The sequence below is a fragment of the Aythya ferina genome (assembly GCF_964211825.1).
Source record: "Aythya ferina genome assembly, chromosome: Z".
Classification (NCBI taxonomy): Eukaryota; Metazoa; Chordata; class Aves; order Anseriformes; family Anatidae; genus Aythya; species Aythya ferina.
In genome coordinates, this window is record NC_140299.1 from 11,713,096 (window position 1) to 11,740,838 (window position 27,743).

The following is a 27,743-nucleotide window of genomic DNA, read 5'->3' on the forward strand; positions in this document are numbered from 1 at the left end:
GCGCAATACAAAAGATGGTAAGCACTTCTGAAAGGCTATAGCAAACTCTGTAATTTATATTGCTCCTGCACAGAAAATAGAAGTTACTCAAGCTTTATAACCATTCAGCAATGATCAGAGATAGCCAAGTCTGGGAAGCACAGTTCTCTACCTGCTCGATTTAGCATGTGATATACTTGCAAGGTAAGAGTTATGCTTACAAAGTTGAAAACTTCTTTCTGAAAAGCTAAGAAACTGAGACAAGTCTGAAGATGATGCTGTAAAACATCTTCCAAATGCTTAACAACTCAAAAGAGTGTCCAAACTCCCTGTGAGCTGTACTTGTTTCATTTACTCAAATAGGAAACCAGAGCTTTCATTAGTAGTATTACGGGATATTAACACCTGTTTTGATCCAACTTCGTTCTGGCACAGCCATTGATGCAGACTAAATCTGCTCATTTCTACCTTCAAATAACAGGACATAGCTTAATGCTGCAATTATCAGCTATTGTATCCAAAGATACTGTAATAACCAAAGCCACTGGCCTGACTATTTTAATTTTTATGCTAACCAGACAAAATGCTTCATGTTTACTACTGCTTCAACCCAGTTCCAACATATGATCACCTAAACGTCTAAGAATGGTGCAGAACTCCATATTACAATGTCTCTCTGTGGACATGTGCTGGACAAATTAATGGCCCAGATATACCAGTTTAACTTTGGACTAACATTCTTATCTTGAATTTGTAGATTCAGACTGATTTTACCAGGCAGAATGTTGCTCTGAGTTGGGAGGTTTTTGCTTAATGGTGGATACAAACACTGATGGTGGTATGAGATAGAAACGCACCACAAAAATCTGTTAATAGCCAACTAAAAATATGTTTCAGCAACCATGATATTGATTTGCTTTATATAGTAATAAAGCCAGCTTACCTACATGACCCTGGTCATGTACTAACTTAGGAAACACACATAATTAGAGAGAAATGATATATAAGCAAAGGTTAGAACTAAATAGCATATCTACAGCTAACTTGAATTATGTACTTATTTGGAAATACAAGCACACTCATTTGGTGTCTCCAGGATTCATCTAATAGCTTATCTTTTTGCTATGCTTTAAAACAAAGCTCTCGAGGTATCTCTGGTTACAGTCAACCCTGAATGTCATGTCCCTGGAAGAGCTATGCATAGTTTTGCAGAATCCATAAACGGACACATTCTGTTTAAGCAGCCTAATGCTAGATGTTCCAAGTTCTGTTACCCATTTTTTATACTAATATTTCATTTGAATCTATGCTACTCATGTCAGATAATTGTGACAAAGCAAGATTTATTTCCTCAACAGTGGTTCAGAGAGCTGACAAGCTCTCCACTACTTACGAGTTAAAAATAACTTACCTCACTCCAGTTCCCTACTATCCAGTAGGCATCACCAGGCAAACCGTTGGATGTTATTAGGTGGTTACTTTCTGTGACATTCGTCAAAACCCCATCAGATGCACTTTGGTTCCTGGTAGCATGCTCAAGAGGTGATGATTGTGTACTGGACGTTATGTTGGCAGGGAGCTTTATTTCTGTTCTGTTGTCAGTCTTGTCTCTCAGTACATTACCAAACACTGTGGGCATTACTGTAACAGGTGCTTCTTGGGTAGTTATTTCCATGCTAGGCACATCAACTTGCAGACTAATAGAGTTTGCTGGTGTTGGAAATGCCAACCCTTGTGCTGTTCTGCTAACAGGAAGGAGTGCAGAAGGTTCTTGGGGAAGAGATGATGGAGGGAGGTGAGAAGTCACACTCTCATTCTGAAGGATGTGAGAGCTGGTATCTATCGTTGTGCTCCTGGTTGTAATTTCAGGATCGTGTTCTGTGCTGTAAAGATGATCAATCGGTTTCCCACTGCCTCCTACTGACCCGTCAATGTCATCAGATTCTTCGGTTAAGTAATCATAGCTGGAACTTATTTCTGGACTACTGGTAAAAGAGGAGACAGGAGTGTACTCACTTTTTTGCACCTCACCTGCTATAGTAGAAACTGGCTCACTTTTAGAAACATTTTCAGCATGCTTTATAATTTCGGTACTTGAGCTATTATGAAAAGGCCACGAAGTAGTATTTTGGTGTGAACTATTTTCGGTAGAAACAACAGGATAGTTGTAAACACCAGTTGATCCAACAAAATTATTTTTTAATGTTTTGCTGGTTGTTCCTTCTTTTTCAGAGACATTACCCAAACTAGAGGATGTAGGCAAACAGGTAGTTACGCTTTCAGGATTGGGAGTTTTTGTTGTTGTATGGAACCTTGGGCTTGGTAGAGGTATGGGTATCCTGTTAGGATGACTCCGTTTGGGATTAGTTGTTGTTTTTCTGATTATGATCTTTCCTCTTCTGGGTGCCAGTGGGGGTATCAGAAATCTTCCAGCAGAAGGACATTGCTGAAGACCACACAGAGCCTTAGAGTTTGGTCTCTTGGAACTATCACACGGCTCATGGTTATTTTTGGCACAAGTAACATTCCGAGTCCTTATCCCTCCACCACAAGTAACTGTGCACTGCAGAAGAAACAGAATTAATACAATACCTCTCTTCATTCTATTGTACAAGTCAGTTAAGCAACAACTGGCCGCTCTCTTCAATAAAGAAGAATCATTGCAAATAATCAATAACAGTTTTTTTTTTTTTTTTTTTTTTTTTTTTTTTCCCCTGAGGAACAAGACCTTCATGTTAGTGATTTCCTGTTATCATGGAGCCTTTGCCAAATTTTTAGAAGAGTAAATGTCACCTTGAGTGACAAGTTGAGTGATAAACAACTACTTGATAAAGACAAAATATGGAATTCTAGAAAAATATGCCAGAATTTGATTTCTACTGTGAAACAATCACAAAAGTTGTTTAGCCAACACCCTTACCACCAAAAGTAAGAAAAACAGACTGAAAAAGCTGCCATCAAAAGCATCTATCTGGCTCACAATGCCACAAACCTGCTGTGATTACTTGTGCAACACCTAGAGCCTTGCTGAGTTTATGAAATGGATCTTTCATTCAGACTGAGTGCAGGCAGACTTATTCTGACAGGGCTATTCACGTCTCTCCTAAATTATGGACTACTACAATTAACCTATGTGTCTGGTTTAAACCAGGTACTCAGCACACTTACAAACACTCCTACTGCCAGCACTTTAAAATCCCTGGGTTATCTAACCTTCTTAGAGCTAGTCAACGTCACAGAGCAGTAGAAAGACCTGTGACCTTGTGTTATTGGTGCTTCCTGCATTGCCAACACCAGTACAGTAACATCAGCTCTGCAGCAACAGGTGCAGGGAAGAAAGCAGAGTAACCTCAGAGCAGGCACATTCGTTAGACATTCTGTCTGTCCTCCTTGCGCTTCCAGCAGTGTAGCATATTTAGTGTACTCAGAGCTATGCAAGTTTACATCAGCTACAATTTAACCTCTGAAGTTGTTGTGACTGGCAGTAGGATTTTGCCTACTGAGGAAGACAGTAACTGCTGGCATTATGTTGCTGCTTCCAGAGAAATACAACACACTTACTTTGCAACCTGGACAATTAAGATCAGCATTCTGGTAAATTAAAAAGAACATCTAACCTCATTAGCTTTCTGGGACAATATCTGTCTTTCTCCAAGAACTAGCTTTGAAAACCTCTGCGTTAGATTACAGCCAAGTACTAAAAAGAGATTTCAGAATGGCTGTAACACTTCATCCTCATTATCTGCCTAATTAACACAAATTAAACAGCAAAGTAAGTTCAGGGTAAAAGGAAGTTTTGCCTGTATAAAATCTCTCTCTCAAATTTACCAGCAAGAACAAAACAAAACTTTCTCCAATTACAGACATCCTGAAAATATTGTCATTTGTTCAGGAGAAAAAATTGAGCCCATACTCCTCCTCCCCGCAACTCCCACTTTTTGCAGGTGAATAAAACCATCATAAAATTCTACTAGCTAGCTCATTATCCTGAATCTGCTATCAAACTCATTAGTGAGTTTGATAAAAAAAATAGAAATAGGAGAAAGAAAACAGAAGAGTTTTTAAAAACAAAAGTTTGGGAAGTTTTGAAAAACCTGTTAAATTTCAATTTTATTGACATCTGAAATGGAAATATTTGTTGTGCATTTGTTTTCATGATTATCAGTTACATGTTCTTATCTCAGTAGATACACAAAACTGCCTACTTGTGAGGTTAAACATAAGCAAATCTTACTATATCAGAACAAAACAATTTTAAAATTTCACATGACTCAAAACCTATTTCTTTCCCCCAAAAGATGTATCTTGGTGTGTTTTTTGGTTTCATGTAGAAGTAGACTGCTCAGCATGTTGGGGTTTCAATGAAATGTGAAGTTGGGAAGCACCTGCAGATACCAGCAACATAATCTAAAGAAAGCTAAGGAGTGCGAGGTCCTTCCACAGATTAAAATGTAGGACAGAGCATAAAAAACAAGTGCTCCCAATTAATACTAGCATATATTGCAGAATGTGTTCTAGTATATTTAGACAAATTATCTATTTTGCAGTTATTAACTTGACCACCTCACATTCTGCAGTTCATCAGCTGTCAATGAAATAACTGCACAATATTTAATTAACACTTGAAGGGTGCACAGATATTCTAGTGTTAATCTGAGCTTCAAACTAATACTAGAAGTAAAATGCTTGCATGCTGTTGCAAAAAAAATGACAGAGATATAAATGTAAAAGTTATATAAATGTAAAAACTCTGAAGAAGTTTTTTTGTATTCCTGTAGACACGACACAGAGCCTTCCCCATCTGTTTCACAGCAGTAATTTGTATTGCATAGAATTCTGTGCATGCAAACATGCACTGCTCTGTGGCACCAATAGCTCAGCATTCCAAAACCATAGAAACATCTCACACTCTACACTTGTTGAGGTCATCAGCCAGCAAACAGTGCAGCTTTTTTTCTCTTGTGAAGACTTGTTAAAAAATAAGGAAAAAAAAAAACAACAGATCATCGGTCTTCCCTTGATTATGATGGGTCATTTTGAAAAAGTAAAAAACAGAAAACAAATATTTAATGCTACAGGTGACATGAATTTACCTCAGTCCAGTTGCTCACTGTCCAGTCAGATGGGCACAAGACATCCCTGTTGCATGACAGATGGGTCTTTGGTTTAAGTAGGTGCTGGCATTCTGTGACAGCCAATGCCTGCTCATCAGATCCTACTGTCTGGATGCAAAGTACAGTTCGTTTCTTCTGTCCCGTTGGGCCACATGTTGTCGAACATTTCTGCCATTCTCCTGCCCACCATCTGAAAAATGGGGGATACAAAGCATTACAGAATATAATCCATAACCAGCGCATTAAAGATACCCCTTCACATCTAGACTGAGTAACTGCTAGGAAGTATACTTATCCTTTTACTCTATTGTATTATCTGCTTATTGTTACCTTAATAATACAGAAAGAGTTAACAAATCAGAATCATCAGAGGGTGTGTAATTACAACAGCTAGGTGGAATAGACCACCACACGTGTCTATGGAGCCAGTGCTGCAGGAGCGTTCAAACTGGCATTGGCACTGTACTCCCTGCACAAGGGCAAGCAGCAAGGCTTATTGACATCAGAAGACCAGAAGCCACACTGCTTGCAGTCAGAGCTATGCTGCTTGCACCCCTGCAGGATCAGTGCCCAGCAGTGCTGTATCTCTGGGCCTAGCTGGGTGGTCAGTACTACAGCGACCTTTTCTGTACTTTGTTCCTTCATAAAGCAAGAACAAGCCCCTTTTGTGTCTCTCCTGATTACAGATGGTCTTCCACAGCATACTGTGCAATGCTTTACCAAATGAAAATTAAATATTTCATCTCAGATCAGTGTTCCAGTGCAGCTTAGAGTACCCTCGGCAAGAATATAGCATCTATTCCAAGATGCTATATAGGCAGCTTAGCTCAGCTGTGAACTCCAGGCTAAAAATGTTCCTAGACATTGTAAGTTGCTCCTGAGTTTTGAAGTAAGTCATGCCAAAGCCTTACACACAAAGCCCCCACCAGGGACATGTATTTTGCTTTTATAGAAATATGAATTCATATAGAAATATGAATAAAGAAATATGAATAAAGAAATATGCTTTTCTAGACAAAAAGGGCAAAAAAAAGTTTTGGGCTTATACCCAAAATTACTGTCTTTTTTTCCTCCCCTCCTTTTTAGGACAATGAACTTGAAGCAAAATAAACCCATTTCGATAAACACATCAAAATTCTATGGCAGGTTTTATTGCAGTTTTTAGCATTCATCTGGATCTGTCACAATCTTCTTGCTTTCTTTCCCATCTTACTGCATTTCTGGCTTCTTCGGTTTGCTGATAATCCCTCTCCCCTTTCAACTTTCATCCTCTGTTTACCGATTAATTTATTATTCAATTGCTAATGAGCTGTCACTGATGTGGAAGGCACCGATTGGCACTGATATCTACTCATAATCATTCCAAAAGAAAAAAGAAAAAAAAAAAAGACAGAGCAATCAAGCTACACATACAGCTCATTTGTGCAACCATCTGGTCTCCTCTGGGGTACATACACCTTCCTTCTCTTTACTTATGAATACATATTGCATTTCCTTTTAAATTACACCGTAAGCCCTTTGGGGCATGTGGTGGAATGGTAACCCACAGCCACAGCCCTGCATGAGGCCACTGGACACTGCTGTAATAAAACGAACAAATTAATTCTCTCCTTCTGCCTTTCTTTGGAGTGTTTCTTGCTCTATCAGGTTTCTATGAATAACAAAGTAAAGCTAACAACTAGTTAAAAAGAAAGACAAAGTGCACCTCAGACGTATGTGGCAAAAAAATAAGAGAAAAAGATATTATCATAACCTTAATCAAGTCATTTCAGGGTTGTTTTCATCTCTTGCATCTCCTCTCCAATTCTCTTTATCATCTCTAGTATCTTGTAAACAGCTGACGCTTTGGCACAAATGTAATCTGAAGTATGTGAATTGCCCTATTAATTTTAATGGAACCAGATCACGTATTTCCAGTTACAAACATGCTAAGCTGACACCCCCTCCCTCACTATTTTCATGTGGCTCTGAGTGAGGGTTCAGCAGTTTGCAGGTTTAAGTACTGAACTCTTAGCGCTAAATTATCAGTTTCCTACAGAACCTATCTTCACCAGCAGCAATGGTAAATTATTAAAAAGCTAGCACACACAAAACATTTTTTAAAAAGTCACTGAAGAAAATAAATTCTCTGAAGTTAGGAAATCCCAGAATTAAGATTGTATCCTATTGCACCTTCATGGACTACTTTTGGTCATGGAACTTTTCCACTGAACCCCTCCTCATGCACTGTAGGTAGCAGATGGTACTAATGAGTCAATTAGTTAATTGACTAGCACCTTGTTCACCATACACAATTCAAAAAAGAACTTGCTTTTATTAAAAGCTTATTCTCATCAGTAACTGAAGTTCTAATGGTGCATTTTTCTTATTTACATTCTAGTGTATATGCATCGGTCTTAAACACTCAGTCATGAGAAACTTAACATGGAAATAGAGTCTGACTCTTGTGGTCCCCACTGAAGACTTCTGAATTGCAGAAGAGGAAGACAGGCAAAGCAAGGAGTGAAGAACATTTGCCATCTACTTGTCTGTTCTATTGCAGGGTGCTCCAAAGCAGGTCCTGGATTACACATAAGGGAGCAGCCACGTGAGTGACAAAACACCAGTCATCTAGGAGCTTCTGTTGTCTCCACACTGCAGAGCCATGACCGAAACTGGAGGTGGCTTCTGAACACAGCCAGAATTGACACAGCCATCTGAGATCCACACACCCAACTTCTAAATTGAGATGACCAAGCTGTCAGACCTCCCAGCTGTAAGCTAGAGAGTGGACAGCACAACCAGACAGACTTAGCTTTTGGCAGGTTATAGAAAGCCTTTTTTTTCTTTTTTTTCCTCAATCACATGCACAGAGATGCCTGGCAAAGAAAAGGATATGAAGAAGAAAACTAGTAGGTAGCTGTGCTGATTGTGGTGGGAAAAGTTGGTAGAAACTGAAGCCTGATGAGAGCAAATGAGTAGCTCTTCAATATTAATGTATCACCTTGTCCCTACAAAGTGACGGGACTGTCTTATCTCCACAGGCAGGTATGGCATGGAAAGATTGTGTTCACAAACAAATGAAGTGTATGATTTGGGTAACTAATTTGTGTGAGTACAAATTTTCCTGAGGCTCTCAAACTAGAGAGCAGTCTGTATGGTGAAAACATAACTTCAGTAGATTTTCCACTGCAGCTGTGAGTGCTCAGCTCTTCTACAATCCAGCTAGTAGCACCCAATCATGCACTCAGAAAATGAAGAGCATACACATAAGAATAATTTTTGAAAAATATGTGACTTGCCTGTTATAACAACAATTTTGGGACAGAGGTAGGGACAAAATCTGATTTTCTCAGGGGGCATTCGGCTGCCTGGAATCAGACTTCTCTTTTTTCCTATCATGCTGAGTTTTCAAGGTCTGTAATAATTAAGGCAGAGCCCAACAGCCCTGTCTGTCTATGCCTAGATGATATATGCTGAATGAGGATCCTGTTAGGATTTTGGAACCTAAGTTTTTGGAACCCTAAGTTTTCATCCTATGGGGCTCAATATTCCTGCCCTCTCACTATTTCTTTAAGGAAAGACTGTCTTCTTTAACTACACATACTTGTACAGCACCAGGCAGAGCACGTATCAACAAGGCACTGTTTTTTGGTCTAAGTATTATAATAGAAACAAAACTTTACATTCTTATTATGCTGTTGAAGTTTGCTAAACACTTTAGAAGCAGGACAATACAATAAAATTGTAAAGAAGCAGATAAATTTGGATATTGCAGGAGATCCCAAGTACTTTGAAAATATCCTATTTATGGTTCCTCTGTTCAAGGGGCTAGACAGCTTAAAATTGCTTCGGGCAATTTTCTGTACAGGCAGGGTAAAACTTCTACTCAGAGCACAAGTAGTTAAAATTGCTCTCTTTTTCTTCATTTAGTATCTGTTGATTTTTATCATGAACACCTATGGAGCAAAATCCCTGCCTATCCAAGAAACATATAACTGGAAACCTCATTCCATAGTGCAGTATGGAAAACATACATTCACGCCACAGTCACTCCTGTTGAGGAGTTTCACATAAGCAGCCTTATCATGTTTGCACTCTCAACTATTCAACTTATTTATTTTGTTCTTAGTCAACACGTGGTACACATGTATTGCTACATTTAAAATATTCGCATTGCCCCAGATTTTTAGTAGGAAGCATGGGGAAGAAACAACACAAGAAAAATATTAAGACTTGGACTTTGCAGAAGCCTGTCATTAAACAGTTTAAAATTAACTTCCTGAAATGGATTGATGAGATAAGACCTGGTTCATGCAAGTTACAAACATTAATGTTATTCTTTGCCTGTAGCTACCATTTGATACATTACCTAATTTTCAGCTAGTGACCTAGTAGATAGGCACATGGTAGCATGTTTTCCATCCAGAGGATTCAGCAGATCATAGGAGGGTTGTGCAAGACAGCATCCTTGTTTCAGATGGGATGTTTCCACAAAGAAACTGGTTTGCTGTTGGGAAGCATGATATCATCTAGCAGTTCCAGTCCTGTGGCTACAACTCCAACCAAAGGTTCCCAGTAGTGCCATTTTTAATGACACTGTCCTCAGCTCGCGCATAGTATTTAGCACCTCTCTACAAACACCTGTCTTTTGGCAGTTTCACTTGAACTCTCAGTTGTGCTAAATAGTGCTGTACAGGACACCTTTCTCTAACATTCAGATTTTCTTTACAACCACCAAACCACAGTACTTTGTGTGCTTGAAGTGCCTACTTGCTTTTCAGACAGAAATGTCTGAAGTTGAAGGGCCTAGAGAGTAAGTATTATGAGAAGCAGCTGAGGGAGCTGGGGTTATTTAGTGTGGAGAAAAGGAGACTCAGGGAGACTTCATCACTCTCCACAGCTCCTCCTCAAAGGAGGCTGTAGCGGGGTGGGGTTGGTCTCTTCTCCCAAGCAACAAGTGATGAGACAAGACGAAATGGCCTCAAGTCGCAGCAGGGGATGGTTACGTTCAATATTATGAAAATTTTCTTCACTGAAAGCATTGGTGAAGGTTGTGAAGCATTGGAAAAGGCTGCCCAGGGAAGCAGTTGAGTCACCATCCCTGGAAGTATTCACCATACACGTACATGTAGTGCTTAGGAACATGCTTTAGTGGTAGACTTGACAGTGCTAGGTTAAGGGTTGGACTTGATGATCTTAGAGGTCTTTTCCAACCTAAATGATTTTATGTGTGACTACCTGTCTGGGTTAGGGATAACACATATGTCATGGAAAAGTAAATACCAGCTAAACCCCATGCTGGGACCACAGCCTGGATCAGAGACCAGATCTACAAAATCCTGGGAAGGGTGAATAGGAACTCACTATTCACTGTCAGCTCTTCTATTAAAAGAGCTAGTGGCCACCAAAAGAGGCTGGTAAGAGCCACATTCAAAATAAATAAACTGTGTGGTTCTTTACACAGTAGGAATTAAGAATGTGAAACTTCTTGCAAAGGAAGATGTGTATGAAAGACATTTCACAGTTGCACAGGGAGGCTGAATTACTGCAGAGAGAAGGCATACATTGCTCTAGAAATGCCTCGAGTTAAAAACAGTTGGAAACTCTAAGAGTATTAGAATGAGAGATAATTTATGCTTGCCTTGTCTGCTCCTCCTTAGGCATGTAGTTATGGCCCTGCTGGAAACCAGAATAGGGGCTTACTTAGATGGTCACACTACAGTCATTCTTCTGTTCAGATAAAAATAAATAAGGAAATTGACTCTAGAAGTATATGTTGTCTGGGGTTCCTGCACTGAGGATTGCAAAATTGTCAAGTATTTTTTGCAGTCCTCAGAAGGATAATTATTCCTTTTCTCTGCAGAGCAGAATGAGCTTGAGAAGCATCACTCAAACTGGCAGCATACGAGAGCTTTTCTGCCTGGTTCACACTTAATGTAATTCCATGATCTGCCTTATAATGGACAAGTTCTGCTCCCTCACTTTCAAGAACAGGCCTGAATAATGCAACCACTTAGAGTAAATGGGGTAACTTGAGCACATTTGAAACTTTGGAATAAATAAAACAGTTTATACATGTAATAAATACAAAGTTCCCCCACACGTGGGAAGGCTCGGCTCTTAAGTAGTCAACTAGTTAATAAGTTTGATCTATTGTCAGTTGATTTCCTAGCAATCTATACAGAACTATGAAATGCTGACAGCTTATGCTTTTAACAGTTATTTATAGAGGCTGCAACCATAAAGATATAATTCCCAAAGGAGGCATCATACTCTCTTGTGAAGATACTTGGAAACGATTAATAAAACCAACAGCCACACAATTTGTTATGTTAAAGCGTCATGAAAATTGCTGCTGACAAAGATAACATGGTATACTTTAAGGAAATCACTGCAATGACTTGGACTTGATCCTGAATTAACTAGAATTACTAGGTAAAGACTTATATACCACTGTGGACATCATGATAAAGGATTTTCAAAGAAAATGAAAGATATGCAAGATGTTCCAGCATCCAAAACACAAAACTAAAACCAATATCGACTGTAGCAACAAGAACAGGAACTGTACTGTCACATCCCTGCACCACTGATACCTTCCAGCAAATCTGTGCCTATTTTACAGCCACAGGCTGCTGTCACCTGGAATGTTTGCTGTGGTTAATCTTCCTCACCCTGCTCCCTAAAATTGTAAAACAGAAAAAAGAGAGATGAAAAAGATCATTACAATAATGCTATGGGAATAGAAAAAAACGATTCCCATGTGAACACAGAATGAAGAAAAGCTGCACTTCCCTGGAAAGAAATAAGAAGGGATACAATAAAAAAGATGTCATAAGTGTTATAAAGAAGGTATGGTAATTAGAGTTATGAAAAAGTGTGCATTTCCTATCATCCTTCCTCACAAAAAGGACAAAGGAATCTAAAAAAAAAAATACTGAAAAACAGCATAAAAAGGCTTAAAAATCTTCTCTGCAAGTTGGGTTTTGAAACATGCAGTGATACAGTATTGCTTGAGCTAAGACAGAATTTTTAAAATAAGAATTTACATGGCTTGCATGCACACCTGCACCTAAACTAAATGAAAAGAGTATCTATACAGACAGATAGCAGTCTCTGCCATTCACAGCAGATTGCTCAGCAACTCACACTGGAAACTTTACAGGGCAGCACACTCCTAATTTAACTATTACTGGGTTTCTGACACCTCACTCTGAAATACTTAGGAGCTGTCACTGTGGCAGACTGCAGATGTCACATTAATCTGGTATTAGAACCAACATATCTTTCTGAATGACTCTGAAACAAGATTACAAGGGCCCTCCCAGCATCTGGTACCTGGGCGGACAGTCCTTCTCATAGCATTTCTTCTGTCGTCCATTTGGCTGTGTTGCTGGGTCGCAGAAGGAGTTTTTGATCGCTCCGCTTCCCTTTCGCATGCAGTGGGCAACCTGGCGCCGCACCCCTGGAAGAGAAAGACAAAAAAGGAAAAAGTAATCCCTGTAGGCTGGGGACAAGCTGCAGAAATTCTCTAGCATGGCAAGTACACAACGATTGCACTTCATCGTAGAATACAGCAACAGCAGTGTGACTTCTTCTGGAGTAAAATTCAGTTCTGCTGAATGCCTGGGCTAAGTCAGGTATGAGTATACTTACAGAACAAGCTGAAAAAGTGTTATGCATGGCTCTTTTGAATCAGTTAGCTGAAACAACACACTAGAAAGCACTTTGCCTGATCACAATTAAATTGCCAGTCTCCAATAGGGCTCCTATATCCTGAAATCAGTCACAGCAAAGATGCAATGTGGCAGCACCAGGCTGTTTGCAGCAAGGGAATTTTTCGTGATCTTTGCTTTGTACTTCTGGAATGAGCAATTAAGCAGAAAACAAACCACAGCATTTCCCTAAAAAACATAACCCTGCTAATGCTGAATTCTGCTTTTTAAAAGTTCTGATGCAAATGACCTAAAATGATGATGCTGTAACACAAAGGAAAAGATCTGTTTTTAAAATAACTAATACTCAGCACTAATGACAAGAGGCAAATTACAGCAGCGGAAAGAGACAGAGATATTCCATACATACAATTCAGATTATTTACTAATAGTTACACTCACTAAAATTCCTGCTCATTTAAGGGAAAAAAACATGAACCAAAATATTGCATCAACCTTACTGTGAACCTAAAGAAAACCACTTACCAGAGGCCTGTCTTCCACAGAATTTTACAATAATTTGAGGTAGGTTCTGTGCTGCAAACCCAAACAAATCCCAAGGAGTAATAAGACTGAAGAAATATTTTTATTCATTGCTATTAAACTAATTTTGCTATTAATTCACTACAATTAATATGCAGATGCTAGGTCACTGTCTCTGCCACTTTTATCCCTCTCCCGGGAGGGAATGGGCTGAGTAACACTATTACTATGGTGTCAGGGTAAGCGTTACATTATTTTGCAGTATTTTTAGGAATCAAGCTTAACCTTCTCTCATACCTCCTAATAACCAGCATGAGGATCTATCTGGAAGACAAGAACAGCAATCTGTAAGTAATAATGCCTGGGAAATGTGAAAATATTCTTCTATGCAGCACACACTTCTGTTCATCTCTACAGTATCCCCATATATGAGAATGAAAATGTATGTCCTGAAAATTCATGCTAGCATTATTACTACTTTGATTTAAATAATATCACAGCATTCAAAAATTTTAATTAAAAAAAACAAACAAACAAACAAACAAAAAAACCTGCCAAATCTAATACTAGGAAATCCAAAGCTACCAATCAAGGTAATTCTTGGTGGGAGAACTGAACATGGAGTGCAGCTATGAAGGGGAATTTATAGCCAAATATTACTGAAAAAGATCTCCATAAGACAGAAGAAAATTAAAAACTTTCTATCCATATTTGGGTCATTCTTTCCATGAAGCAGATGGAAACCTTTATCCCCTTTTGACAGCACTCCCAGATATCAGATCTGTGACACTGAAAAAATGCTACAGCTTCTGGAGTTACGTTCAGACTTGTGACTAGAATGCATGCAACCATTACCACAGCCAGCATGGGATTTGATGTTGAACCTCCTATAGTCATAAACAATGGTTGATTTTCTACAACATGCATTTGTTTCACCTAAAAGGGAGAATGAGAGGGACTGCAGCCCTGCCCTTCCATTAATACTCCTTTTGCTGAGGCATTCGAGCTCCAGGGTATGTGATGTGGCAGCAGCTGCATGACAGCACAGCCTCTTTGACTGCAGCACAGACATGGCTCTCCTCTTCCTAAGGGACTCCAAGCAGCAGAATGCTTTTCAGTTCAGTGCAGGACTCCCAGGGAGCAAGGTCCTGTTTTATGCTACGGAAAATGTAACTGGAATAGTAAGCAGCCATTCTGCTAGTTGTAAACAAAGCAGTTCACAGAAATACATTTCTGTTCCTTTCAAAATCATATGATATGTTGCTCTTACAAATGTAAATAAGCTACAGAAGAATTCTTTTGCTCTAACAATTTTTTTAGTGTCATTTCAGCTGCTATAATTCACTTTAAAACCACTATAAACCTTTGCAGAAGTATTGTTTAGAGGCTGTACATTTCCATAAAACATTTGCTGATCACTGGCGTCAATAAACGAATTTATTCACACAAACACATTTTTTATTATAAAAGTTATATGAATTTGCACAGTAGTATGAAAATCTGGAAAGTTCTGGGATAGATGCATATGTTTAAAGAAATCATTCATTCATTTTTTTTTCCTGATGACGGTGTACAGTTCCGTTCTAAAGCTGAAAGGAATTCTATATACACATATAGATGCGTATATATTTTCTTGAAAGCTGTCATCTTAAAAATATAGTAGTGCTTCAATTTAGCTGAGATATGTTGGAAGAAAGAAGGAACCTTGTGTGCAATTTTAATATGTTTTTCAAGGTCCTTAGCCAGTAAAGAAAATGAGATAGAAAAAGAAAGTTAAGCTGGGTGAATGGTTCATGAAATTAGCTTGAACCTGCCCTAAATAGAAATTTTATGCATCCGAAGCCCCATTTTTCTATTGAATATTCAAGTCTTGCTTTCAGCTATACTATTCCTCTTTGCTTTTCCTGTCTAACCCGATAGATAATATGATTACCCTTTCTGTGATTAGAGAGAGTAAAATATATATAGGTATACATATAATGACACAACAAAACACAGCTGGGTTTTTCATATTGAGCAAGTTGAACTAGAAACAGTGCAACAATAGAAAACAAGTCACCTCACACTGACCCTGGTTTACCAACTTTCACACAGGTCTTAATTTTGATTAAATCTGCTCAGAGACCACTTCTACTTCTCTGTGCCACTTCAACCATAATGCAGAAGAACTTTTCAGACAGGAGATAGAAATTTGACACACTCAGCTCCCAGTTTCTCACTTAGTTTGGAAAGAAACAAGCAAACAAAAAAAAAGCACTGGTTTGAAATCATTTGCGTCTGGATGGGTTTGAAAGAGATTAGAATCCTGTTGGCTGAACAGCCCCACCATGGCAGGTGGCTTGGAACCAGATGATCTTTCAAGGTCCCTTCCAACCCAAGCCATTCTGTGATTCTCGGTTTGGGTGAAGTTAAGGCTAAGAATGACAGAAGCAAAGGTCCTGCACCTCCAGAAGCAGACACAGAAACTGTGTGCAAAAGAGCATATCTGATAGTAAAATTCACTAGTTCGAACATTAAATTGTCACTGTTGTACATTAAATACTCTGCAAAGAATTCACTTTGGTATTTGAATGAATGACATTCAGTGAATGCACAAAGCACTCACGCAATACAAAACCAGCCTTTACATTCTTAGTGTTATAAAACTTAGACCCATAATCATGAAGGAAAACACAGTGACTGTTGTGTTTGTTTTTTTTTTTAATCTCAATGCTACACATTTAGTAGTACATTTCAGTTCAGGAACACCTGGAGGTAATTTAGCAAAACAGTCATGATAACAGTTGTAAAGGATTTAGAGGGCACACAACAATTAACCCCCAAACAAATCTTACAGTCAAGTCCTCTGCAAAGGTTTGAAAATTTGCCAATCACTGCTGTTATCTATGAAGAAGTACATTTCTGAAGTTGCCTAATACTCTCCCTTTGTTGCAGCTGTGCTGTGTTTTTTTCCTTCTTGTTACATTCAATGCCACTCAAAGCTAGTTCTAAAAAACATCACTATGGCCTTTTGACAAGTATAAAGTAATTTAACTTGTAATTTCTAATTGACCATTATGTAAAGACAGCATAATGGGTAGAAAGTATAATGGGTCTAGAAAAATACTCAGTGAGGCATTCAAATTAATCTTCCTATAAAAGAAGCTTAAGGGCTTTACATGCTACCTGGCTGGACAGCAGACTCTGGAGGGACAACCCTCTTGGCTAGAGGGTTGCTGTGCACAATTCAAGTTTGACAGTGAAAGAGCTTGCAGGATGCCTTCCATAATGCAGACTTTCTGACTGCAAAGCAATTCCTTTCTTTTGCCTAAAGCAAATGGCAATCAGAGATTCCAACTACCCTGCAGAGAGGACAGAGCAAAGCTTATGATTTTTATTGTATATTATCCCCCTAAGAGTTTGTCATGAATGGATTGCAATGTAATTACCAAACTATTTTCTACACGACAAATAGATATTGTTTATTGCCAAGTATTCTTTTCCCTGCACACAGCGTTAGGTATCTTTTGTACAGAAAATATTCACAGAATCATAGAATGGGTTGGGTTGGAAGGGACCTTAAAGACCACCTAATTCCAACACCCTGGCATGGGCAGGGACACCTCCCACCAGACCAGGTTGTCCAAAGCCCCATCCAGCCTGGCCTTGAGCACTGACAGGGATGGAGCATTCACAACTTCTCTGGGCAGCCTGTGCCAGGGCCTCACTACCCTCAGAGTGAAGAATTTCCTCCTCACATCTTATCTACACCTACCCTCTTTTAGTTTAAAGACAATCCCCCCTGTCCTGTCACTCTGCTCCCCGATGAAGAGTCCCTCCCCAGCTTCCCTGTAATAAGGGACTTCACCTGACTGCCAGGACTTTTCAAATGTGATGGAGAGAGGCTTGGCAACTCCATCAGCCAGTCCCTCAGGACCCTGGGACGCAGGTCATTGGGCTCCATAAACTTGTACCTGTTCATTTTTATCAGGTGGTCTCCAACCTGCTCTTCACTTACACTGGGAGGAACTTTGCTCCCCCAGCCCTCACCTACAGGTTTAGGGACTTGCAGTGGGTTTACGTGGCAAGGTTTTGGTAGCAGGGGGCCATAGGGGTGGTTTCTGTGAGAAAGATCTAGAAGCTGTCCATGTTTGGGAAGGGCCCCATTGTTTTCCACAGCTGAGCCAATAAGAGATGTTGTTTTGCGCCTGTATGAGAGCATATTTAAGACAGGGAAAAAAACGCTGCACCACACAGCAGCTGAGAGAGTGTGAGGAACGGCCTTGCAGGCACCAAGGTCAGTGTAGAGGGAGGGGGAGAGGTGCTCCAGGTGCCGGAGCAGAAGTTCCCTGCAGCCTGTGGTGAGGCCCATGGTGAAGCAGAATGTCCCCCTGAAGCCCATGGAGTACCACAGTGGAGCAGGGTTCCACGCTGCAGCCCATGGAGGAGACCATGGTGGAGCAGGTGGCCCTGCACTGACGGAGGCTGCCGCCTGTGGAAGACCCCTGCTGGAGCAGATTCCGGGCCGGACCTGTAGCCCGTGGAGAGGAGCCCACGCAGGAGCAGGTGACCTGGCAGGAGCTGCTGCCTGTAGGGGAGCCAGGTTGGAGCAGTTTTCTCCTGAGGGATGGACCCCGTGGTACGGACCCATATCTGGAGCAGTTCTGGAAGAGCTGCTGCCTGTGGGAAGCCCACGCCAGATCAGTTCATCAAGGACTGCATCCCGTGGGTGGGACCCCACAGCACAGGGGACGAGAGTGACCGAGAAGGAGCGGCAGAGAAGAAGTGCTGTAGACTGACCATAACCCCCATTCCCCCGTTCCCCTGCTCCTTGGGGGGAGGAGATGGAAGAAGGTGGATGGGAGGGGGAAGGTGCTTTTGGTTTCTTTCCTTTGTTTCTCACTTCTCTCGCTTGTTAGTAATGAGCAATAAATCTTACTATCTTTTTATGCTGAGTCTGTTTTGCCCGTTACAATAATTATTGCGTGATTTTCTCGTCCTTATCTCAATCCTTGAGCCCTTTTCACATATTTTCTCCCCATTCCTCTTTGAGGAGGGGGAGTGAGAGAGCGGCTGTGGTGGAGCTCGGCTGCCCACTCGAGCGGAACCACGACAGGACTGGAGAGATGTGGGAAGCCTGACTGGCAGTGAAGGTTGAGGCAAAGAACTTGCTGAGTACCTCAGCCTTCTCCATGTCTGTTGTTACCAGCTCACCCTTCTCGTTTTTCAGAGGACATAAACACTCTCCTTGTCCTTTGTTGTCTGGCAAATGTACCTACAAAAATCCCTTCTTGTTCTTTGCATCCCTTGCCAAGCTCAGCTTTATCAGTGCCTTGGCTTTCCTGATCCCATCCCTACACATCAGAACAACATCCCTGTACCCTTTCCAGGCCACATGTCCCTGCTTCCACTGCCTGTGCACACCTCATTTCGACCAGAGGGTCCTTGCCCAGCCATCCCATTCCTCTGCCCTCCCTGCTCACTTTTTACACAAGGGGTTGGAGAGTTCTCGTGGTCTAAGAAAAACATCCTTAAAGAGTTGCTATCTCTGTTCAGCTCCTTTGTCCCTAAGGACATTGATTTTTCAGACTGTATTTTTTCCCTATTAAATACTGTTACTGTGGGCTGGTCAGACTCACTCTCTCTCTGAGACTACAAAAGACAGGGGCATGTGAAGGAGATGCTAGAAAACTTAAGCACATTTACTTCTTTTCTTTCACAGTTGCAATGGAATTGGGGAAGGATATGGGCCAGAGCACAGCAATGTAGGCCCATGGTGCTATCCTGAGGCCAAGAGCCTTTCAGAAAATGTCTATAAGGAGCTTCCGCGGGGTCATTCTGAGAAGGGACAACCTCACTCTACAGAGACATTATGCATCATCGGCAATTTTTCCAGGTACAGACCCATATCCAAGGGAAATGTATCATGAGGTTAGAACTACTTTTTCTCTTAAGACAGAAGAGGCTTTCTTGGATCAGCCTGCTCTTGTGTCTCCAGTCCCATTTGTCACTCTCTAACTCTGTATTCCTCTCTTGGCTCTGCAAATAATTTGCTTGCATTGTCCTGATCTCTGTTGCTACAGAAGACTGAAGGGCTCTTGGATTTACTGCTACCATATCAACCCATGCTGATGAGAGGCCTTCAATGAATCTTTAGACAGGCCCAGGTTTGCTAAAAAAAATTCTAGGTAAGGATCAATTTCTCCCACTGACTATACCCATCAGAGTTAGTTCAATAGTTCATCTTTCTTGGCCCTCCTTTTGATCCTGAAAAACAGTTAGTTTATTATTTACCAAATGATGACTGCATAAGTCCTTGAAGGTTATTTCACTACCACATTTAGTCTAAACAAATGCAACTTTTTTTATCTCCTTGATCCCCATTAAAGGTTTGTCTTCAGTTAGGGCTGTCAGGTAGCATACTGATAGCTGAAGATAATCTTCTTGCCTACTTCAATGCACTTTATCTTAGAAACCTTACGGAAATCTTTAAATGTCTGAGATCTGGCACTACAGCTTTGTTGCTGCCAATGGCATTAAATTCTGAATCTAAACAGGCTGTACATTCAGATAAAATCAATCTCATTATTCAAACCTAAAAGGTAGTTCTGTGGAAGTTGAGGAAATGTGTTGATTAATGGAGCAACATTGGGAACATTCAGTTCTGCCTTTATTTTGCCTCTCTTTCCTGAGCTCAACTTGGGGGGATCAAAACACAATACTGTGCAATTGTGTGAGAATTTCTGGTTCTACATAAACGATTACTACCATGACCATTACTTGCTAAATGAGGCAAGACTTTAGAGTTTCCATATTTCTATGCTGATGGAGCATTAACATTTTCCCAATACTCCTTCTCTGCTGTTACTTCCTGTTTTTCTCATGCAGCAGAGCTCCAGGTGTTTTTTGCTGATGTGTTTGTACTCTGCTCATCCAGACATAAGCCTGCTATGTTACTTCACTGGTGTGGTGCCTTGGAGGGCCAGAGCTAACTCAGACTCACTGCCAAGGTAATACAACAGCATGTTTAGTGCACACTCAGGCAGCCCAGAGCACAGTCAGATTAAGCATCATATACCTGCAGAGAAATGAAAACAGATTGTAATATCAGAACTCCCCAGGTTCAAGTGATGTACTGAAGCTCTATGCCAGGGTTTCCTTTTTTTTTTTTTTTTTCTAAATAGTGAGTAAGGGACAATACCCTGACTTCATTATACATTAGTAGACCACATATTTCTTCATGCCTGTTCAAACGCCTCTTATGAACATATATATCTAAGGTGAAAGAGAGCAAAGGGTCTACTAATTCCTTTCCTCCTGTCCTCGAAGGAACACAAAGAACTGAGAAGGCTTCCATGCTCTTGAACTGTTATGCACCTCTTGGTTCCCCTGTGCAGTCATACCAAGAAGTTCACTATCTTTCCTAAAACACATCATTTCTACCTATGCAGAAAACAAAGCCATGAGCTCAAGAAATACTTGTTAAGAGTCCAAAGACGGTAATGGGGGAAGCCACTTATTAAATAAAAAACCAAAAAAGCCCCATATCCTGCAGTCCTCTATTTAAGTAATCATGTGGTTGTTAGAAATCAAAGCCAAATCACACAGTTCTTTAGCCAGAAGGTAGTGCACAGGATTGTAATTTACTTAGTGAGAAACACTTCTGGGAAAAGCAGAGCAGATGTCGAATAAAAACATAATAAGCAGTCTAATAACACTTTCCCCCCCCCCCTTTTTGTTATCACGTCAATTGTTATATTAAACATTATCCACAAATAGGTAACAGAGCTAAAACATACAGCATGCCATTAAGCAAAACATTTGTTTTGTACCTAACGAAAAAGCTTTCTTTTGCTAACAAGAAAGCACATGGTGCTATGTGCTGAGAGTCTCAAAAAAATAAAAAATAAAACACAATTAATATGGGGTGGCTGACCTGGGTCGGGGGGACAGCTTCTTGAGGATGGGCTGGGCATTGGTCAGTGGATGGTGAGCAACTGCATTGTGCATTACTGGCTTTGTACATTCTACTACTATTATTATCATCGTAATCATAATCATTATTATTATTACCCTTTCTTTTCTGTCCTTTCAAACTGTCTTTATTTCAACCCACCAACTTTTATTTTTTCTTCCTCCCAGTTCTCTCCCCCATCCCACTGGGAGTTGTGGTGGGGTGAGTGAACGGCTGTGTGGTGCTTGGCTGCCTGCTGGGTTAAACCACAACATGCTGGTAAGCAGGATTACTGCAAACAATACTGGCAATAAGTTAGGAGGAAAAGAAAACTAGGTTTTCATTTTTGTTCGGAGAGGTTGAGAATTTCAAGGCAGATACTACACAAAGCCACTTGCTTTAAATAGGTTTGTTAACTTATTTTATTTTAAAGCCAAAATATATTACAATGTATGCTTTCTCACTAAATGCAAGTAAAACCTTACCTCTTAAAGAAATAGAACACTGTCCAGGTAATTTAAAGCAAAAATGAAATTGGCCAGTAGCAAAGTCAAAAATTAATAGAAAAAGAAAATGAGGAATTACCTCTTCCACAGGTAACACTGCAGGCTGTCCACTCTCCATATTGCCAAAAATACTCTGGCTCTCCAATCTCATTCTCATGACTTTCTTCTTTACGTACAGTGTATTCATACTTGATTCCAGGGTTAGTCTCTTGAAAAAGCAGCTGGAGAAAGAGTGCAGCTTATTTAATTATTTATTATTATAATAATCTACTGGTCCAAAGCTTTCCAAGTGTGAAAACAGAAGAATCAGCAAGGTTTAAAGCAGCTACCACCAGTTCAGAAATTCAGACCAGCAAATCTTCCATTTGTGTGCTGACAGTGGTGCACACATGGGCCTTTCTAAGACACAGCTATTTGCCAGGCACTTTTGCAAGCATAGGTGGGAATAAGTGGGTCAACATAATTGGCATCCTGTTAACTGTAAGAAAAGATAATGCAAAGTCCATCCAAGGCACTGGCAAATGCGCTGCTGATTAAGAGCTATTGCCAACCACCATTATAAATGGTAATAACCCTACAATATGAAAAAAATTTTAAACATATCCAGTAGATCATAAAACCACAGATTTTATTCAAATACTGCTTTATTATTTTTCAGTGTTTGTGGATTAAACAGGAAAATTCCAGTTGAGATGAGCCACCCAATAAATTCACCATTTGGCCAACAGAAGGGAGAGAAGAAAAACATTTTCAAGGGATAGAATAGTGAGGCAATGAACTTCTATTCTTCCTTCTAATTGTTTCCTTGGCTTTGCTCCTGACAGTGATTGTTAAGTTACATGTTAGATGTGCCTTCTCTCCAGACATTCAAGGTGTGAAAGTGGTGCCCATCTAGCACTTATTTAATGGCATGGTGGATACACAGGCAAACAAGCCATGAAAGAAAGATATATTCACAGAACAAAGGGGCAATTTAAAAATATTGTTTTGCAGGATTAACAGAAGTTGGTTACGTTTAAGTTAGAATCTATAAAGCAATACAAGAGAAATAAAAGGTAGCAACCTTAGTATATGCTAAACAGATCCATTTTACTTACCGTAAACTATTGATCTGTCTATCTAATGCTGTACTTTGTTGCTCAGTATAAGCTGTCACTGCTGTCACTTTGCTAGCTCTCACTGTTTCCAGCCGGAAATCAGCTGCTTTTCTATGACAGTTACTTTTCCTCTGGGTCCAGTTCACATCACAGCAGTTGGTCTAAACTGGCATAAGAGACTGTGAAGTTTGGGCAAAGGACTGACCAACAACAGATGATAGGATTCCTATCCTAGTGGCCACACTGAATTATACTTGCTTTTAATAGTCAGACTCTGACATTCAGTTATGATGAATTGCCTTCTCAATCAACATGTTCATTTCTCTCCTAAATAGCTTAAGTGATTTTTGCAAGACAGCATGCTAATATCATTATCTAAAAATATACACGTTTTTCCAGCCTCAGTGTCAAAGCCCCAATACATTCCGCTGCCATCCAAACCCAGCAGGCTCTGTTAGAGATAACCTATTTACCTGAATCCATATAGATTCATTGGTGGGTCCTGGAGCAGTCAGATTTTCTAGATCACCTGTTCTGTCATACTGAAATATTGTTCCTGCCACTTTGTATTCACCATTCCACTGAATGATAAAACCTCCATTCAGGTAATATTTTTCTGGGTCTTTACTTCGCACAGCGAGGAAATTGCCTGCTTCTGCAACTTCTGTGACTCTGATTCCCCTTGCGCCTTTTGGAATTAGCCCAATATCAACATATCCTAAGAGACAAAAAAGATACAGGGAGGTGAACCACAAAAATGACATTGCATTGTACTTCAGATATTTTAAAACATCAGCTTTGTTTGAAAGTATATACAAATGTGCTATCACAAAGCTTTTATCTCAAGGTATTCTTTTCAGTTAGTTAATGGTGGGACTTCCCAAGCCAGGTTTTCCAGTATCAGTTGGGGAATATGTGATGTGTTTAGGCCATGATAGTGGCATTTAGAAGGGATATGGAGGTGAATGCTTTACTGAGCTGCACCAGATGAACTCTACTCCATTGGTAAGTGTCAACATCTTTATAAACACACCTGAGGCCTCTGGCATACTGCAATGTGAGTGCTCTGGAGAAAGGCTATGGAGTCCCAGTAGGTTAACAGCATGTTGTAGGAAAGGTCTTTTCAATTTGCAAGGAACATTTTCATCTGTCATCTGTAGATGTACATAATTTCACATCCCTTGTCTTAAGTTACTTCTCCGTGACTATTTCCCTTACATAGCTTTGCTACAAAAACCTGAAAGTCATTCAAATGCCTCAAATCACTAAGATTAGTTAAACATTATTATAAATTACTGAGTTTTATAAGAAAGATCAACAGCTCTTCATTCATGGGCAAAAGTATCTGTAAAAAAAGGTTATTGGTATGTGTGTTAAGAATAAAGACAGTGAACCTATTACAGAATTTTGTTTGTACTTCAGGCAATACAAGAAATCAAGCTCAGTGCTTCTCATCTTAGAGGTAACTACTATTGCTACTGAATGAAAACTGTAAAAATAGGAAGTTCGCATACAGATTTGAACACAAACTCAAACAGTTTTCTTGCTATTGCTCCTGGGTGGGCTTAAGAAATCTGATGGAAGACCAGCTCTTCAAGCAGGTGCCCTGGGAGCGTGTGCTGCAGTTTGGGTTGATTTATTTCAAGTTTGGCTACAGTATATGTATGTGGTTCCTCAGTTCTCATCACACATGGCTGAGGTCACAAATTAAGTCTGAGAATCACATCCCCTTCACCTTTCTTGTGAAATAAGCACATCATCTTTTATTACACTGACATATACCATATTGGCCAAACTTAGTGATCTTCTGAATCAATGTTATCCACATACCTGAAGTACTAATATGCCCTTTGCTGTTAAATAACTTACTGCAGTAAGTGTCCCAAAGTCTTTAACATCTGAATTTTCCTTACTGCTCTTTTATAAGGTGATATGTGTTGGTCCTACTGTCATATTTTGATAATGGTATAATGAAAAAAAATAATAAAAAAAGATCTATCTGGATCTGTCTGCTTCAGGCTCTTCCTAATTAAATTCAATATATTTTTCCTGTGAATAATGTTAAACAGAGAGAGTTTTCTCTGGTTGCCATCTTTTACAAGTTTTCTACACTGACCATGGGAATTTAAACCTTTCAGTCTTTCATAGGTGAAGGGAATAACAAAATCCTTAGGATTACTGAATAACTTCTATTATAGGAAACTAGAGGTCTAGGTCTATTATAAACAACCAAGGTCTAATGATTGTCCCAAATGTTGTATTCATTCAGTGCAGTGGAGACATATTACAAGCACAGTGTGTGATCGTGTGAATAAAGACTTGATTAGATGGCATACTCACAAGTATGCCAAATTAAAACAGCATGCAAAATCTTAATTGTATCATGTCCCAAGAACTTGGCCTTGCAACCCTGGTGTCCTATTTCCAGCAGATTTTTTTTTTTCTAGATGTAATTGGAATAACATTTGCTCAAAACACAAAATATAAAAACAATCAGTTTTGGTTCTAACATAAAGCCTGTATCGTCTCAAGTTTTTGCATAACAATTTGTCTGAATCACCTGCTGTTGCTCATAAACCTGATTTTAAATATATTACAGCTGTATTGTGACAGATGTTACATTTGGTCAATGTACCACACTCCTTCCCCCTAGACCTTCCTTTTTTGACTAGCTAAATTATCTCTTGATTTCCTAGAACCTCACCCTCTTTCTCAATGAATGTTACCTGCTTCTGAAAGGAAAGCTAATCAGGAAAGAGCTTTTGACTTTATCATTCAACATAATAATTTATTTTTTTGTTTAATAATGAGGTAGATGGTGTTTATATAATTGCTCCTGGTTATATGGTTCCATCTGATAACGATCTAGTAATTTGAGATTCAATAACAGTTAAAATGTCAGCTCTCTAACCTACATGCTGTGTTCATTAAATCCTGGAGCATCCAAGCTCTAGGTGCTATCATAACACCTGTGAAATGGCAACTTTCAGATGCTATTAATCTTTTCCTTTTTAATGAAAAGCTATATGCACCTAATCACAGATGAGAGCACAGTATGAATAAATTCATGCAAACCTCGTAGGCACAGCTCTACTAGGACCAAAGAGCTTGTTTCTCTTTTCCCATTGCTGTGAGACAGAAGTAATTTCACTGAGGTGGTTAGCAATGTATTGTAGATCAGATTACAATCTAGCTATTTCTCCTTATCACACCAGCTCTCATCCTGCTCTCCAGTTTGTCATATCTGTGACTTTCTCACTTTAAAATGTGAGTTCCTGATGCATGATTTTCCTATGAGCTTGTTTCTAGGCAATATCACAAGCATATTACATGGAAAACAGCACAGACTCCCCATGGTTTATCAGGTTTGTACAGTTACATACAGCCTTCTCATGGAACAGACAGAGCACTGCAGTGTATGATGGCCATGGGAAAAAAATTCTAGTTCAGAGACAGTTCCCTAAGTGAGGATCCAGAAGACCTTCCAATCTCTTGGATCCATATTTGCATGGCTATGTCCAGACTCCATCTCAAAAACACACCAGACCTCCATTTGCACTTGGATAGCAAGGGACCGTGGCAAGTGTTGATTCAGTTCCAATCAGCTTGGTCAAAGGTGACAAGCCAAAGATAAACCTTCAGGTTAAGGCAAATACAGCCACAGTTCCTTGTTTGCACATCACTATCTTAAAATTTCTTCTGCCTTTTTGTTACCCATTTATTCTACGCTTCACTTGCCACAGTCCTAAACCTATATCTGTCACATCTCAGTCTTTCTTTTACCCCAATGCTTTTCCTCATTCAGAAGTGCCATTTATTCTCCTTCCAAAGACTTTGCGTGCCTTGTCTATGGTCTGCTGTATGGAACAATAGCCCTCTGCAGCCACCACAACAATGTGAGTAATAGGAAAATCTCATCCCCCCAACAATACCCTACCATAAAAAAAAAGCAGAGTTTTATAATAATCAAAGGATAACTGGTATCTTCTTTGCCCAACTCTAGATCCTGCTTATGGTGCAATCTTTTGGCCCAATTAGTTCAGCTGAAGCAACATAAATGGTTTGCAAAGGAACTTGCTGAAAACCTAGTGTGGACTGCATACTAGCTAGCATTAGTGCCAACAGCTAAGACCATTTGCACAAATCAGACCTCTGATTTGTTTTCCAACACAAAACTCTACCCGAACCCACTACACTGATAAAACTGTCACTCCTACGGCTGTGTTGGGAATTCCTGGACAGCTTTCCATATTTTGCATCCAAAAGAAAGGCATTTGAAAGAAACTCTGAATAAAAACATAAAAAAAAATTTTTTTATGTGTTTAAAACCTTTTTCTTTTTTTTTTTTTTTTCCTGAACACGGGCAGGTTAAGACTTCAGGTAAAACCTATCCTGAAGTGAAAGGCTGAAGTATTTAAAGCTCTTTCCTAGTGTATCATTAGTCTGATCTGGCAACCTAGTTGTCTTGCAGAGACAATAAACTTTGGTCCAGTACCAGAACCAAGAAAGACTCTGCTGGGCCTAAGTTCTGAAGAAAGCTTTAGATCAGAATATATTAGCTTTGCTTTTGTAATTCTCATTAAACATTCAAAAAACTCATTTTCCTTCCCTGCTGATGGCACCAAGTATCCTGTACTCTGGGCCAGTTTCATTAGCTATACTGAATTTATGTCCCTGAAGTCTTTATGTTTACATAAACCGTTTAGTAGCCGCTGTGTCATAAATCTGTGCTGTATGACAGAACATCACAGTACCTGCAAGTCAGAGACAAAAAGAAGCCAGATGTTGTGAACAAAATGCATTTTCCTTTTCTCAATTTCATGCCTGTTAACATCAGTAAGACAGTAAGATTCATATGTTGCCTTAAAAGCTAAAGAGCCCACCAACCTTTTCCCTTCCTGATATTTTTCCTAATTTTTTTCTGCTATGGAGTT

At 39.7% G+C, this 27,743-nt stretch overlaps 1 protein-coding gene across 1 annotated transcript in view; it reads right to left on the reverse strand.

The window, feature by feature from the left end:
* ADAMTS12 (ADAM metallopeptidase with thrombospondin type 1 motif 12) overlaps positions 1 to 27,743 on the reverse strand; it is a 172,304-nt gene that overhangs the window by 14,824 nt on the left and 129,737 nt on the right. Inside the window, exons 15-19 of the mRNA XM_084503757.1 lie at positions 23,283 to 23,527; positions 21,792 to 21,933; positions 12,414 to 12,540; positions 5,073 to 5,283; positions 1,391 to 2,542 (exon numbers count right to left, since the gene is read on the reverse strand). Coding sequence (XP_084359883.1) covers positions 1,391 to 2,542; positions 5,073 to 5,283; positions 12,414 to 12,540; positions 21,792 to 21,933; positions 23,283 to 23,527 — 1,877 coding nt within the window. The remainder of the gene's footprint in view (positions 1 to 1,390; positions 2,543 to 5,072; positions 5,284 to 12,413; positions 12,541 to 21,791; positions 21,934 to 23,282; positions 23,528 to 27,743) is intronic.